The sequence below is a fragment of the Homalodisca vitripennis genome, chromosome 7, assembly GCF_021130785.1.
Source record: "Homalodisca vitripennis isolate AUS2020 chromosome 7, UT_GWSS_2.1, whole genome shotgun sequence".
In the NCBI taxonomy this organism is placed as follows: domain Eukaryota; kingdom Metazoa; phylum Arthropoda; class Insecta; order Hemiptera; family Cicadellidae; genus Homalodisca; species Homalodisca vitripennis.
This window is the reverse complement of record NC_060213.1, coordinates 114,273,683-114,291,590: the sequence shown is the minus strand read 5'-3', so window position 1 is coordinate 114,291,590 and position 17,908 is coordinate 114,273,683. Positions and strand designations below refer to the sequence as shown.

Here is a 17,908-nt window from a genome sequence, read left to right as displayed (position 1 = left end):
CAATCATATGATTGGCAGTGGGTTAGCTAAATCGTGTTAAATTTATTTATAGAATAAAATTTCTTCCCATAAGATTAAACACAAAAAATACACTTACCCAAAAATTTGATTAATTATTAGTATATTACAATCAAATTAAGTATTAAAATATTACTTACATTAACATTGTGGATACAAATATGTAATTAGAGGTTTTTAATATGAAAATTGTTTTTAAATGATTTCTAGACTTGAAAGAATAAAAAATATGCAAGACATAATTTTTAAATGAGGAATACACCTTTTTTCATGCAGGCTACAATCATTACTAATAACAAGGGATACTTTTGAGGCTGAAATAAAGATATACTTTTTTATCTGAAAGGAAAGAAGCTGAAGAATCCTCAATGGAATTTAAAACCTAAATGGTTTTAGCGCAGCTTACATACAGACTACCAGGACATTTAAGGTTAATGTGGGGTTTTGCCTCCTGTTGAGATGTCGTGGAATAGTCTCAATGGGAGTATAAGGCCGGGAACCCATATCCGGCTCTCATTTAATCACTTTTTTGATTATTGGAAATATAAATTCTTGGTAAAACGATCATCTCAGCACTATGAAGGTAAAGGTTAAAGTTAAAAAAAAAACCAGCGAGTAGGACAAATACATGGGAAACGTTCGGAAAGAGGCGGTTCTTCTTCTTCTAAGGGGTGGGTTATTGCATTGCAATTAACTTCTAGGGCCTTTTACGCACCCCGGAAGTATACCATTAGGCCAACCAGTTTATGGTTTCAACATTTCTTTGTCCAGATTACCAAAGATGGCGTAGCGCTCCCTTGCTATTGCAGGACAAAGAGCAGGTGTTCAGCAGTTTCCTTCTGCCATCTTCTACAGAGCGAATCCTCCCGGAAAATGCCAACTCTGTAAAGATCTTTTGTCGAGTGACCATGTCCAGTAATTAGACCCACAACCGAGAAGGTCAGACGCCACCCTTGGGGGAAAGGTTACTGTTCATCCTCAAACCGGATGCAGTCTCCACCTCCTCATATGTTCAGCGTGTACCCACTTCAAGACATCCCCAAAGCATTTGCACGTAGAAATACCACACAACGTTAAGGCCCTATCATGTTGGATGTTGAGCCCAAGTTGGCCAGGGCATCAGCTCTTTCGTTTCCAGAAACCCTCTCATGACCAGGAACCCAACACTCACATTGTTGTTTCTGCCAAGGGTAAGAGGGCTGTTAGAGCTGAAGACAACAAAATTAGATCATGATGAAGAAAGAACGGGCTCCATGGTAGATAATCGTGAGTGCCACAAGGTCTAACATCAAATAGGGCCAGAGTGTTGTTAAAACCCCAGGTGCTATCGATACAAGGAGTATACACTTGCGGCGAATTGTGAGAAGAGTGCTTGTCAGAAAGAAATACTGGTTGCGATAAAGAAACTTCAATTTTGTTGGGATTAGTAAACAATTATATAAGGAAAAACCACTCATTAAATTAAATATACAGTGGTACGTAATTTGAGGACTGTGAAATGGTCATATTTATGCAGTAAATTGGAGCACTGGTGCACTACAGTATTAAATTCCTACTTGGGGAATTCAGCAGCATAGTAGTGGTCTAGTTTTGAACATTTGCCTTTGATATTGAGGAAGCCCCATTTATTCCAATTGTAACCCTCTATAGTGAACTAGATTTATAATTAGGTTTGAATTCCTATCAACTAGTAACATAGATTTATAATTAAGTTATATAACATTGTTAATACGCAATATCCAAGCTAACATGCTTTTGAGGAAATATTAGGCTATCCAACTTATGCAAGTTTTTTGGTTTGTCTAATAATTGTTATAATTAACTGACATGACAAAAGTGAACTCTTCGGCGACACAACACAACCGTTATTTGTTTTGCTGATGTTTCAAGTGTTTTTGAAGAGTGAGAATTCTGTCTCATCACATCAGTCAAAGATCAGAATTCTGCTAAAACTGAGGACCATGTCCTTAACTCTTGTTTGTATGAACATAATTGAACTTGTTATCTGAATATTTACCTTCTGCGTAAAACTTCTATACTCGGTTGAAAGAAGTTTAAATCATCATTTGTTCACATGACAAAGAGGACAGAACTAGTTATCAATTTTTATAATTTTCTTTAATGTCTCCAAACAGTATTATTTATCTTCATATGTTTGCTCTGTATAAAAACTAAATCTGTCTCTAGAAGAATTAAAATTAATGAATAATTAATCATTAAAACATTAATTTTCTAAACTATCACCTTAATGGGATCAATACTGATTTTAAAGCAGTATCTAATTTTCAGTGTTTTAGTAAATTTACCAATTTCATATGTCAGTTTTATACTGTCTTATATGGTTCTGATTTGTAAGAATTTTTGGCTTTTTTAAAAGGGTATTTAGATAATTGAAAAATAAGTCACATTGGCTCAAGATACACACGGTTTTTGGATTGCACTTTATTATTATTGCATGCATCTGGAGTAAATCAGGTCTTACCAGGTTACTTTGAAGGCAAATGACAACTAAAAACATTTTGGCTATAACTTTAGACACAATATAATTGACCGAAGGTTTGGGTGAGTGTAACTGAAAAAAGTAATCAAATGATATAGTAGGGCTAATTTAGTTTAAACTTTAATCTAAACAACACGGAATATTCTTAAAAGATTGAACATATTATGAGTGTTGTTTCATTGCAACAACTTCCTCTTAATTCTGAGACCCAAGAAGAAACTTCTTAACAAAAGAGTATAACCTACATAGGATAACAGCAGCATTACAGCCATTGACAAATTCCCTGGAGATTTCACCAAAGACTACTAACTGGCTGATCCACAGTCAAATAAAAACGATAATTATTATTAATGGTCTGTCATAAAAAATGATAAGAGTTGCTTTGTTGTGGAAGAGTCTGTGTATGATTAAAGTACAATTGGGAGTGCCGATGGTCGAGCAGTCTAAGACGTTAGACTTTAGGTCTGAGTTAGAGATAGCGCAGATTCAAATCCTGTCTGTGACTGAAGCACTTTTTATCAGTACAATCGACCTTGTACTGTACTGACTCTCCCCCTTATTCTGTTTGTTAAGATCCTTCATGAGGATGGACAGAATAAGGCTTTAAAGGGGATCGGCCTCTCCTTAAAAACAAAAATAAAATTCCATTATCAAGTACATAAAAAAAATTATTTTCCCCATCCTGAACTATTTTGCTTGCATGAGAAAAAGTGAATTTCAGAACTCAATCGCCATTGATCTAAATTAATCGTAAAAATTATTATCGACTATAGTTGTAGTGCTTCGTAACTGTGAGGTGTGATGGGCCACAACTTCACTCTAGGTTACTCGGCAACATTACAGTACATGAAAATGAACATTTTATTATGTGCAATAGTATTTTATTAATGATTAATTCAGTCATTCATTTCAGGACGAGTGTACATTTTTAGTTGATGCTTTTTCTCCTGACTGCAGTAAAAAAAAAGAAACACTTATGGTCCAAACTTAAGTTATGGTATTATAACTTAATTTCCAAATTAAAAATCATACTAATATTCATAAGTTTCATAATATTCATAAACTAATTATTTTAATGTACACACTTTGTTTCTACAAACCTTGCTTTAAGCTGGAGGTTTCCATTTTATATTAATACAATTTTTTCTCTATAGCTCTACTGTATGTATTATGCTGAAGAGAGAATTTTATAACGAGTTAAAAAAAATTATTGATTTATATGATCATTAATTTGGTACACAATGTATTTCCAATAAAAAACAATAACCTATTGGATGAACTTTTCCAATTCAGTGCAGAAAATTAGGTTTATGCTTTTATTATAAAATTAAAGGTTTTCTTCAGCTCTATACTTACGCTCTGTACTAATTATACTAAATAAATGTAAGCAAGATGGAATTCTGCCTAGTTAGGGTTAATGTATGACAATATAATTAAGAGAAGTCAAATTTCACCCACTGAGTCATTTTTGGGAGCAAGAGCAGACAAAATTATTAAAAAATTAAGGCAGTGAGGGGTAGTGGTTATGATCTAAAACAACAGAAAAGTGAATGATATGAAGTGTGCAAAACAAACGTACATGAGCAAATGTGTTAATAAATTACCGTATCGATGTTCTAGATAAAAGTATTTGAATGGTCTAAGATATTGGACCTAGAGTTACTTATGACAAAATATCAATATTTTGTACTGTGGAGCATTCTATCAAAATATACTTCACTGGTAACAAAGAATTAACGTTGAATCAAACCAAAAACAGGGGTTTGATTTCCGAGAACATGTTTCATGTTATTTTAGAAACTAAATACACCATTAACAGACAGACACTCACGAGAAGTTTCAACTCCATACAAATTATTAAAATATAGTTACCTAAACCTGACTGTGGGGAAGAAGAATTAATATGATTCTCATGTGACTTTTAACTAATATAAATTATTTATTTAAACCTAAGGATAACAAAAAAAATCACACTGATGTAAACAAGTGTCTCGATAAATTAAAAGATTTCAGAATGTTCACATGTGTAAAAGTGGAACAAAATGGAGAAGTTGGCACCAGCAAGAACTGAACTGAAGATGGTAGATGTAGATAGTGTCTAGGCCTCTGACTCCCCACTCACACCCCCTCCCTCTCCCTCCAGAATTGGAACAATCAGATTGTCCTTCGACATCAAGTTGTACTTGGTCACAAACGACGTGAATCTTCGACACAGGAACGTTTCGTTCTGCAACAAATTATTTTATTTTATTTGCTGTAATTTTATACAGTAATAAGGCCTTGTCTGTTTGATACGATCTGAATGATGCACTGTGTTACAATTTCTGGAATAACAAGAATAATTATTTAGTTTTTCAACAATACTATCTGAAAAAATGATACACAATAATGTGATTTAAAGTTACTTTTTTCATCATAAAAGCATAAGCTTTCTTCTTTTATCACACACTGACTAACTCCGACACTTTTTTATATGCCCTCAAAATTTTCAATAATAATGGCAAAAAAACCATTAATACTTTTTTACGTTATACGTCTAAGTATAACGAGTAAAGTATGTAGCCTTTGCATTTTTGCAGAAAAAATTATTTCAATATGTTTTTTCAGCATTTTTCTGTGTACCACAAGTGGTACCACAAACTTAATTTAGCGGAAAAATTAGCAATCGTACCCCTGACGGGTATTTGTTGGTATTTAGTCTTGAGGTATTTATTTAAGGGTGGGATAAAATTAAACAAATCACCATGACAGTCAAACATGAAAAATGTAATAAGGAAATGCATAGCAACATGTACTCCATCGGGTACATGACGCACTTTACGTAAACCTGGTGTGTACATGATTGGCAGTTGTGAAAGATCGCGTGTACCCATTGGGGTTCATATCGTTGTGAAAGTGTTAAGAAATCAAGTTAGATCTTAAGCTTAATTAAAGATACAATTTGAGTTGATTATATCAGAAACACTATAACAGCATGTAACTATTTTAATTTAATTTAGAAGAAATATTTTGTTTTTAAAGTTAAAGTAATAATTGAAATAAAGACAAAACATGGTCATTTATAGTCTGAACACAAAATATACAAATATTCTTATATCCAAATGAACCCCTAATAAGCGAACCCCTAATAACCCCAGCCACTGTTACTTAATGGCTGGTCTGATCAGTTCAAAACAGTGTTGGCTCTACCCATAAATATCTATTTCCTTCGTGATATTCAGAGGCAGGTGTACTCCAAGGGTACGTTTTAGATCCAATATTATATTTAATTTTTATAAATGACACCAAAGCAGCTTAATTTATTTGACAAATTAATTCTCTTTGCTGATGGGTACCAACAGTCTGATTAAATCTGATAAGAAACTTTATAATTTATGGGCATTTGCACAATTTTACAGTTTTACTATTTCACTGGCAATTTGCTGATATGTTTCAATACTATTTATCGGTTAAATTAAACTAATTTTGATTATATTATTGTGTACACTAAAATAAAGACCATGGGGACTTTCGGTTGATGTCTTTATCATACTAGTTCATGAACAAAGATGACATCAGTATCATCATAATAAAAGTTAGCCAACAAAAAGAATATGCCCTTTTCAATATGACAGAAAGTGAGGTTTGATAAAACAATTTGAACATGTTACCTCAAAATCGTCAAATATAGATCTGTGGTGGAAGTAGGCATGAGAGAAGATCCTGTAGACTCTACGGCACACAGATCCCAGTTTGGCGACAGATGACTCTTTGATACTCACCCTGGAACAACAGTGATGAATGTGTCAATTCAGTGATAGGAAGGAGACCTAAAGCATTTTTGATCCAGAAAAGTAATTAAAACAGTTTTATTAGGAAAACAAAAAAATCATCAATCACGATTTTCCTCCTTAACCCTTTTAACCCCAGCCATTTTTCCATGGACTTGCCAGAAAGCCCATGGCGATAACGGACCGTAGTGCAGAATTGAGGGAAATTATCTAGTTTTCTTATTTTTGAAGATATTTTTTAGGTTTTTGTTTGTTTAAATTGTTCAAAAATAAGTGTTACTCTTAGATGTAATAGTTAACACATTGGAGTCTGGCTCGCTATTTTGCTGTTTTAATAGCCTGGCCTGCACAAATTATTGGGTTTTCAGATTTTTTCTTTAGAAAACTGTTAATATTATGTATATGATATTATATTTTCTTGAAAGTTCTATCTTTCCTCTTTAAATTGATATGTAAAACTTTATTCTATAAAATGTAATAAATTTTTTTAAAAAATTTCAAAACTTACATTTTTGAAGAAAAATAAAAACTCCCGCCTGTCTTGTATTACTTGAAAATTAACTTTTGAATAAATAATATAAGTATTTCAATTTTTTTAAGGCATTTACTATATACATATTTACAAATAATTATTTTATTTTGCCAACAAAATTCTAAATGCTAAAAAAATTATTGTTGTCGTAGGACAGACTGAGACGCGCCAGGCCACGTCAGTCGATAAACAAAAGCCTCAAGCGGGTATGACGTAGTAGCGCCTAGCGGATATTTTTCTGAACTAACCAAACAAAGCTGGCTTTTTAATGCAGCAGACGGCACTCGAATATCACTCGGGCAACTCCGTATATCAATCGGCAAAAGCTGTGCTCGAGTCAGGCTCGAGCGCCGGCCGGGTGATTATACAATGGCGCTCGAGTCTGGCTCGAGCGTAGACTCGAATGTGTTAAAAAGTACTTTTACAGAATGATTTGTTTTTTTTAGCGTATTTATACATAAAATTTTTTTATTTTTTATAGTTTGGACATACATAAACGGTAGAAAAAAAAAATTGTAGCCCCTGAAAAATGAAGCAATTTTTGTTGTACACATATTTCTTACTACACACACAAAATTTTAAGAACTTTCCTTGATAAATGCAGGAGATATATCCAATTATTGTATTGCTGCATAAGCACTTCTTCATATATTTCCACATACACGTCAGTAGAAGTATACAGATATGTTTACTTGTTTTTGCACTTTTGAAATAATAACAATTGTAAAATAACACAAACTAATTGTAATGGTTTGTAAGACTAAAACTTGTTTAATTTTTCAAAAAAGTAAAAGAAATAATATTTACAATATATACATTTTATGGTACTTTGGGAATGGGGGTAAGATTCCGTTATATGCCCCCAACGCTTAAACCTTTTTCAATGAACTTAGAACGTTATAAAACGATGTAGTTGAGTAACAGAACTAACATTCCATTAATCAACATGAATTTCCAGGTATTGTGATCTGTATTTTTGTCGCTGTTATCTTATCTTTCTCGAGAATCCTGATTACGGCAGGCCGCGCGGCGGGACTCTGCAATCACTTATCTACGAGACCGCTCGACTTTGACCTCTGTCTGTGGATGGGGAGGGGTTTGCGATAAGACAATTCCTGTTTTATATTGACGAAATATTGTTCTACGCTAATCTAGTAATCAGTAGAAGCAAAATGTCAAATAACGATTCATGTATGGGTGTGTGGTTGGTATAATGCCAAAGTACCAGTGTTTATCAAAGTGTTTTCACTCACTGGTAACTTTTCTCTACGACGTTTACTAATGTTTTTTTACTAATAATACAATAAATCACACGGAAAAACAACCGCTTTCAATCACGCAAACTAATTGAGGTTATAAGTCAGCATACAACAACAATGCAACTGAAGTCGTCTGACAACTGACATCGACAAATTAAAACTACGCTCAATGACGACGAAATACGATGCCAATTGGAAGGTTTATTGTTTTTTGCATGTAGTCCGTTTCTTCAACCGACTACTATACCGAAACTGATGGCATTTGGACATATTATTAGCCAGCTACATTAAATTCTCGAGAGTCCAGTATATCGGACGTTGGGCATTTTAGCTAGACCACCTCTGTCCGGTATATCGGACGCCGGGGCTAAAAGGGTTAACTATCCACAGTTCTAAGCTTTTATTAAAATGATTCTCAGGTAGGTTTTTAATTATAATTTTGCTGCTATTTGACGTAGAAAGATATAAACTCCTAATTTTAGGGCTACCTTGCTTTGGATATTAACAGGCCACAAAAAGATGTAAAGGTTTTACATTTAAAATACCCACAAAAAATCTCTATTTTTACAGCAAATTTATTTTTTATATGAAGAATTAAATTACCATTCACAACATCAAATAAGAACTAAAATATAATAGGACAAGATCCAAAAGTTCATCATGCTATGTCGTGCTAGAAAACAAATTCCTTTATAATTGATTAAGCACCAGTAAATTTAATTTTAACTACACTGATATGATTAACATGTTTGATTCTATAGCTTACACAAGCCAAATATGCTGCATAGCCCAATATTGAAAACTGTGATGCTTTGGAACCAAAATGTTAACACCATACACTATCCCATCATATATACACTACACATTGTACACTACAGTATGAGAGCAACAATGCAAACCTGGGTTGCGGTGTGGTGTTGCCAGCTGTAACAGAAGAATAACTAGTGATGGTATAATCGACTGAATACAACAACCGAGAATCGTTGCCACTCATCTTTACTTCTCATCTATCTTCCACGAATCTTTTACCTTCCCTATGTTAATCAACACGTGTTTACACTACAATACAGAACGTGAGTCAAAAATAATAATAAGATTAAAACATGCAGAATAATCAAACGCAGAAGAAAAAAATAGATGCAAACAACCGAAACGATGCAAGACGTCTTCATTCTGAAAATCAGTTCATATGAAAATGTGGCAATGAAGCAAGTTAAGGGGGAAGTGGGGCTGTTTTAATTTCAATATTACATTTGTAGAGAGCTTAACAGATTTTGTCTATTTTTCATGCGTTTTGTATGTAATTAAGGATTATTTTTTAAAGTTTGCGTTTGTCTATTATAGACTTATTTTACATCTTTCTCTTCGAAATTAAATTTTCTACAAGTACCGTGAAAAAATATTTTTTGTTTATTGTACATTTAACATAGTAAATCTGCTTCAAACCTAAATGTAACTTGTTTTTCGGGACCAAGTTTCGCGTATTTCGTCACATATCTTAAAAATTACTGTAGCTACAGGTCTGGAAACGGTTTTATTCAAATTTTTCAGTTCATTTTACATAAAGTACGCTAAATTGTACATCTTAATTAACAGCAAACAAATACCCGTAGGGCTTCGTTGCAGCAGGGGAACTGAAATTCAGACGAAATCTTTCACCCTGTATAACTTGGTAACTAAGCATTTTCGGACCTATGTTAATTAGACCTTTTTTTCTTATTTTGATGTGAGGAATCACGCCCTGACTTATGGGCACCTTTTTTCAGAACACCCTGTATAGCCCATTATAAGCCTTTATTGAAATTATCTAGGGAAAGATATTGTAAATCAAATACAATGTCGATGAGTATGTGACACGTTTGCTCCCACTGCTTACACAAAATAGGAGCCAAGCAGTGGCGTAACGGGAGGGGGGTCTGAGGGGATGTATTTACATTCATTCAGAGTTATTCCATACCCCTGGTGTGGTGTGCACATTCATTCCTCCAATGTAACATCCTAGTTACACCTCTGGAGCCAAGTGTAAAGCCATGTCTTGCAGGAATAGAATAGGCCACTTGATTTTGTGATTTTACAGTTAAACAATTATATACACGTGTAAAATAACTGATCAGAATGAATTTTTAATGAATTAATCAAAATAATTACCCTCAGTCCTTACATAATATTATTTCAATGATTCAGCATTTTCATTTTGAGAAACAAATATCTAAATATTTTATTACCTATGGATTTTCGATGCAGGAAAATACCCATTTATTTACTCACTATTATAACTGATAACAATTCGAACTCTAATCATGTCACTTAATTGAATGAACAGTTCATTTTGCTAGTTGAAGCTGGCACAATGTTCTGACACTCAACATACTTATTATTAGTTTTGACATTAGAGGGTTTACAGTTTTGAATCAATACGAATATCTAGTGTTGCAGATAATAATAAAGTCCACCCTCTGAAATGTACTTATTGTTTAGATCGTATGTGGTACCTGCTGGGAAAGTACTTATTGCTGTTGAGCAGGCAGGCAGCACCATCCAGTGTGTGTCGCGTATAGTCAATGGCCGGACACTCCTTGGGCGTCTTGTGCGCGGCGCAGAGGAAAATCCACTGTTCTGTGGCCGTCATCTGTGTACAGGAATCGGGCTGGCACTCCCTCTGCAGCCTTACAGCCAGACCGTTCAGCTCCATACAGAATTGCCTGAAAAAATCTGCCAGATAATCCACACTTCCTCCTGAAGACTTTATTCTTTAAGATCACAATGGATCTGGAAATGTACACCCATTTACTTGATATTATTTTCAACAACCATGTTAATATTGGCAGTTCAACAATCAAAATGTCTCGCTTTGGAAAAAGGTGAGGAGGGCTCAGTATCAGATGAAGTGGTATAGGAAGTTGTACACAGCAGTAGCAACAAAGACGATTGCGTAATAGCACTTGCAACGAAGACGATTGCATACAAATTAGTAGCAATAAACATGATTCTCCAAGTCATACATTAATAATGTATATTTCACAGATGTTTCACAGAATTTTCAACTGACATACAAATTTTAGAACTGCCATTATTTTGAAACCTGAGGATACGACAAACCTTTTTACCATACACAGTTAGACCTTTATAAGGTTTGACAAATTATGACGTAATTATTAGTGATGCTTATTAGTTAAAAAATTAATTAAAGGAAACAACACAAACAAAAAAATGTACTAAAAAATTAAAATAAGAACAAAATATTAAGAGGAAACATTATTTGCTCTTTTTATCAATTAAATGACTTCTTGAAGATTTGTTTAACTTTATTCAAACATCTCACAAATAAAAGTATTGACAATTCAGAGTAGAAAAGTCTAACCGAGAGTACATATCTTGTACTCCCATCAAACTTAAAAAAAAAAATTGTAAGAAAATACAGCTTTGTATTATATTAAATAGGCTCTGTGCTGATTTCAATTAATCATGATTTCAATTTGTTAGTTATCAGGTTTTAGTTTCACCAGCTATATGAATTGTAGACCAAAGGTAGTTTTATATAAAAAAAATGGTACTAATAGGTCCAACATAAAATGTAGATCTGTATGAATTAAATGCTATCATAAAATAAAACAAAATCATTATCATGAAGTTAAAATAAAAAGACTGAAAAATAAATACATAAATAATAAAACAATAACAGAAGTAGAATTTTTTAGCCTCTTAATATTTTTATATCAGAATAAACAAATCTCTTATATAATTGTAATCAAATTTGAAGTCAATAATAAAATCTTGGAACTATAATCGAAAAAGATTTTTTCCTTAATATGTGTGCCACTATGTTATCAAATAATGTGTTTTGATTAGTAAAAGTGACTTTCTTAAACTATAAAAAAATTCACAAGCACAAAAGCACAAGTTGCCCACTGGAAGTGTGTCTTGATTCCTCCTAATATTGTCAGTTAGGAATGGAGTAAATAAAATTTTGCATATAATATTCAATAGGCATATAATCTTTCTTGTCAAATTAATTATTATCACTCTATGTACACGTACCTAAGGTGTTCGTACTTCCAGACACCTTCGTCCTGAGCGTCTGGAGGTGTCAGGATCAGTTCGATGTTGCCCGGTTCCCTGCGGATTTGCTGCTGAATGTACTGCTGAACTGCTAACGTCGAGTCCATCTCTTCAAACGGCTCTTCAGCCCAACGGCTAAAGTCCTAACGCACCATGAAAAAACATTAGAGACATCGTCACCCCTTCAGATTTCTAATTTTACTTAATATACACTCGCTTTTAATTAATTTTTACTTTATTTTTTAAGAACCTAACACTGGAAAATTCTCAATTTTTCATTAACACTTTCCATACTTTGCTATTATTAGGAGGCGACTATGTAATATTTGTTATTAAGTTATATAAGTAGATAAATACATATGAACATATTATAAATATAAAAGGTTGAGGTTAATGTTTATGAGTGATCACGTAATCTGATGTTGAATTTAGGAACTATCTTGAGGGATGCTTATCTGTATTCACCAGAAGTGCATGATCCATTGAAGGCTACACTGATGGCCAGGGGCATTTCCGATCTATTCTTTCCCGACCTCAGATCACATCCTAGATCATCCAACTCTTCCGACATCAGATGCAAGCACTTTTGGCGAAAAAAGAAAAACATTTCTTGAGATAGTACCCAAATTCAAGCTCAGATCACGTGTAATCACATTGGTTAACTTTAACTTTGGTACAACATATTTATGATAACTTAATCTCAAACTACTTATATTGCGTAATAACAAGTAATAGATAGGGACATTGTGGTCTCCAGATAATAGCAGAGTACCAACATTTTTATTCTGAAGCTATGTTTTCTCTGTTATGTTCTAACTCCAAACTTCTTGTGTTTAAATATATGTTCTAACTATTGTAGCATTGTATTAAAGTCTACAGTAATATCAGAGCATAAAAGATTGTTGTTGAAAAGACTTGAGTTTTCTCCCATAATGAAAATTAAAACCACAAATCATTTTCATTTTTTCATCCTCATTTTTGTTCACAGAAGTTTTGCAAAATGTATTTAAAATATATGGATTGCATGTCCAATCCCATTGGAATTATTGAAAAAATTGTTACAATTGCTGCTTTTTAACAATGCTTATATCATTTTTAAAAGTAGAAGATACTTCATATAATGAATAATATAAATTGATATGAGTAAATAACAGAGGAATGATTTCATAAAGAGTCGGCTGTAGAGAAAGCGCCTTGAGTTTTACCTCATAAGAAACAAGTTCAACCTCAAACACTTTCACATATTTATTTTGAGTCATAGAATTTTGGTTCATGTCTTTAAAAATATAAAATTAATATGCACCCAAACTCTTTTTTGTTTTTAATTTTGAAGCACCAATAATAATCTAAAACATTTTGGGATGCCGATTTTAATTATACCTTTAAAATGAGACATCCCCATAATTTTATGATGAAAAATACGGATTTAACATTGTTCTTATGAGGCTAAAATAAGATTGCCACCAATACTTTTGAGCCTCACATTAAGCATATACAATAAAACAGGTTTCTCAGTTTATAACATGGAACATTTTAATATATGTTTCAACTATTGTAGCATTATATAAACATCTCCAGCAACTTTGGAGCCTAAGAGTTTATTATTGAAAAGATTGCGAGTTTTGTCCCACAACAGCAATTTCCTACAAACCATTTTTGGTCACAGGAGTTTTACAAAATGTTGCACTTTAAGGATACAGTTTGTAGAGCAAATCCTACGGAGTTTTTGACATTATGTGTAGATTTTTTAAATGTAAACCCTTACTTTAAAATAGGCCAAACAGAAAATAAAAGTAGGCTTTAGTACTTTGTAACGATTTGGCTGCAAAATAGTGAACAATCTCGTTAAAAAGAACTGTTCTTGAAATTTATTTTTTCGCATAATGCAGATTCAATTATAATGCCAGAGTGAGATAATACTTTGTCCATGGTATTTTTTGAATATGCCTTTATCCTTTTTGATTGCTACTTACATAACAACATCAAAATACGTTTTTTTTAAAACTAAAATCTAACGGTAAGTAACACCATTTAATAAACTCAATGTTATTCAAAATTTTTTGGATGAAAGAATTCTTTTAGTGAAAGAATTAGTTTCTTTTTATTTTTTTACAAATGACACCTGAGCCTGTTTAATATTAGAAATGCAGATGAAGAGCTGTTTCATTGTAGAATAGGGTGAGTAATGTTCATTATGGAACATGGAAAAAATTGTATAAGTTATTGGAGATGTTACAGGATCAAAAAAGACTAATTAAATATTCTTCATAAAAAGTAAAAGATTAGAACATTTACATATCATGATAAGATAACAGATTAAACTTTGAAAATAATTCTCTGCAATAACAAATAGTAGGTAGGGACATAGTGGCCTCTTTCTTTTCGACATCGCTTTCTTTAGGGAGGCAAAAAGCAAGAACTGATGGTCATAATGAAATGTAATTTTCACACTAAATCAAATAGTCTGTTTATTTATAATAATGTAGTTCTCACGTAAGATAAACACTTTCAAAAATAGTGGCCTCTGGATAGCCCAACACCCAAGTATCGACAATGCTTACAAAATAGGTGAAACCCAACTATACCCACCCCCTACCTGAGCCCAAAAATAGGGTAGGGTATGATAAGTGGACCCGGTTTTTTTATATCAAAGAATATAATCATCGATACCTAATATTCGCATCTCGAATCCTAGACTATCAATTGATATAAAAGTATCTATAATCCTAAATAACACTCATATGTTTTAAATCAAAATATGTGTATATAGGAAAACTCATAAATAGTTAAGATATGACATAAATAATAAATGAACCAGAACGAGATCGATCAAACAGGAAACCTCATAAACAATTATGAGCTACAATTCATATGGTTTGTGTCATAATTATTTAATTCTTTACAATTATACACACGTACGGCTACAGTATAATAAAAGCTCACCACCACAATAGAATCATATTTATGATTATCTAAACTATATAAAAAAAATGTTGACACGAATTACGTTATATAATAACTATCTATTATGTGTATCTATGAAATGTAACATACAAAACAGTTTAAAATTTAGTTACTTTTTACTGTTTTTAAGGATATACTATGATTCTATTGTGGTGGTGGCCTCTTATTATACTGCAGCCACACATAATTATATATTATTACGTGTATGTATAATAATAATTATTATTGGGTAATTCTAAGCAATATATGGGTCAACTTCGATTTTTCTCATATTACAATATAATGTTCCAATAGTCAATTAGAAAAGGAAATGACTAGAATTTCTTGCCGGAAAGCAGTTATAGGGAGCAGGCAACTCATATTGCAATATAATGTTCCAATAGTCAATTAGAAAAGGAAATGACTAGAATTTCTTGCTGGAAAGCAGTTATAGGGAGCAGGCAACCGCGAGAATTACCTATTAGTGATCAGGGGCACTGACGTGATCTGGGCTTCAAATTTGGAACTACTCGAGTTAATTTTTTTTTGTAAAAGAGCAAGCAGCGCGAAGCGCTGCGCAGCGGGCAAGCATCGTGCGTGATCTTCGTCTATACTGAATTGATTCAGGCCGAAGGAATGACACAGATTCCTTTACCAAATTTTTACGGAGATTTTGTATTGGGCGGATTATATTGGTTTACTTTGCTTTCCAGCATGTAATTATGTGTTTAAAATTGTTTTACATACATTACCTACATTATATTGTAATATGTAATAACAATTTATCAGAAATTTTTAATAAAAAAAAGGATCACGCACGATGCCTGCCCGCTGCGCAGCGCTTCGCGCTGCTTGCTCTTTTACAAAAGAAAATTAACTCGAGTAGTTCCAAATTTGAAGCCCAGATCACGTCAGTGCCCCTGATCACTAATAGGTAACTCTAAGCAATATATGACCGTCTGGCGGTTGCCTGCTCTCTATAACTGCTTTCCGGCAAGAAATTCTAGTCATTTCCTTTTCTAATTGACTATTGGAACATTATATTGTAATATGAGAAAAATCGAGGATGACCCATAGGCTATATTGCTTAGAATTACCTATTATTGTTATATATACACATAATCATATATATATATATTAATAATAATAATATGATTACGTGTATTATTTGAAAGTGTTTACAGCTGTAGATATAGATTAAGTTAATTGTTCAAAATAATTAATCACAATCGATTGGTTATATCAATGGTTATGATTAAGTAATATAGGGTAGTTTGCCAATTTCGATATAAAAAACTGGGTCTGCTTATCGTACCCTACCCCAAGTATACAGTATCACTATGTGTTCCAGAACCTAATCTATTTGGGACATACATTTTTGAATTGAGGAAAAATATAACTTGCATAGGCCCTAATTATAACTGCTATGCGCACATGCAGTAAGTAACCAATTAATGATAAAAATACATACCCTATGATATAAGTTAACTTTAAAAAATTAGCCTATTTACTTAATCTTCTATTTATTGATTTGTCTAATTCAAATTGTTTAAGGAGAAAAAAGGAACATATAACAGAAATAATAAGGGAAGATAACACTAAAACTTTCTAAATCCTTAAAAAAATGTAATATAATAAGCGGCCATCACCATCCATAATTCTAATGCTATTCCAATCACCTTTATCAATAGACTAGGCTATACAGAATACAATCTAGATTATTGATTTGTTAATAATTGCAAAAATGATTTGAGAACCTTAAAATTGATTTAGGAAATGATTACATGGATAAAGTAGCCTAAATAACTTAAAACCCTTTTTCTGATTTCTTTCAATTATAACACCTTATTCACACAAAAAGGCTTGTCTATATTATTAAAAGGTGGTTTAACACATACATAAACATATTGTATAAATTACTTGATGATCCCCCCAAATACTTTCACAAAAACTTATGTAGCTAGATAAGCTGTGCTAGCTTACTTTCATTAAATTAAGATAGCCTACCTATGCTGTCAAATGTTTTCAAAAATTAAAAAGTATCTTTAGCCATGAAGCAATTAGTGCATCGACATTATTTGAGTTAAGATCAAATTATTTATCAATAAGATTAGTCTTGATTTGTTTTAAAGAAACAAACTTATACTTACTCATCATACCATAGGCCTAAGCTTCAGTTAAACGTATATGATAGGCATGCCTAGATGTAGGTTCTTTAGGGAAATTACCATAACATGATTACTTTCTCAGTAAATTAGAAATAGTTTCATGAATGGAAGAAAAACTTTTTAATTAATAAAGGGAATCAACAAATCCTCTGCCTAGGATGTCAGTCGAGAGGTTAGGGATTGTATAATCATAGTGAACAAAACAATTTGTAGGGAACCCAATAATATAAGAAACTAGAGGATTAATTTTAAAATGTTATATACAATTAAAATACCTTTGCTTTGGTCCCTGGCCGATTTCTTCGAAGAATTCTAGTACCATCAGCCATCTTCATTTTTACAAAATTTACAGGATTTGAGATTCAATGATTTAATGTTTTTCACTAGAGATTCTTTGAGTATAATCTCCAAGAATTTGCAGAAAGGTGGGGAGAAATCACTTTGCAGTTTGCAAACTAAGACCATAGAGTAAAGAAACACTTATTAGCCATTTTCACTTATTAGACGGCTATGTTCATAATAATGTAAAGGCCATAGAGTAAAGAGTAAACAATTCATGGATCAGTACTATAGCTCAATTATGATTGAATATTAAAATTCAGTTTCAAATATTTTTAACTTTTGGTAGTGAGATTGGTTAATAGGTAAGTGATTTGTTC

At 32.6% G+C, this 17,908-nt stretch overlaps 1 protein-coding gene across 2 annotated transcripts; it reads right to left on the bottom strand.

Moving 5' to 3' along the window:
- Positions 1-4,433: 4,433 nt before the first annotated feature.
- LOC124366220 (MOB kinase activator-like 4) lies at positions 4,434-17,680 on the bottom strand. 2 transcript variants are annotated; one of them, XM_046822608.1, is made up of 5 exons: positions 17,525-17,680; positions 12,118-12,281; positions 10,572-10,781; positions 6,169-6,280; positions 4,434-4,745 (listed from the first exon to the last, which is right to left on the bottom strand). In XM_046822608.1, the coding sequence occupies exons 1-5, from the start codon at positions 17,582-17,584 to the stop codon at positions 4,617-4,619; spliced, it is 675 nt and encodes a 224-aa protein (XP_046678564.1). In that variant the 5' UTR covers positions 17,585-17,680; the 3' UTR covers positions 4,434-4,616. The 2 variants fall into 2 exon arrangements, with proteins under 2 accessions (XP_046678564.1, XP_046678565.1); XM_046822609.1 differs by having other exon boundaries at positions 10,587-10,781.
- Between the last annotated feature and the right edge of the window lie 228 nt (positions 17,681-17,908).

Coding starts and splice junctions, on each gene's coding strand:
- LOC124366220 (XM_046822608.1), bottom strand. CDS start 17,584: ATGAAGATGGCTGATGGTACTAGAATTCTTCGAAGAAATCGGCCAGGG. Junction 12,282..17,524: donor GGCCAGGGACCAAAGCAAAG/GTATTTTAATTG, acceptor ATGGTGCGTTAG/GACTTTAGCCGTTGGGCTGA. Junction 10,782..12,117: donor TGGAAGTACGAACACCTTAG/GTACGTGTACAT, acceptor AGATTTTTTCAG/GCAATTCTGTATGGAGCTGA.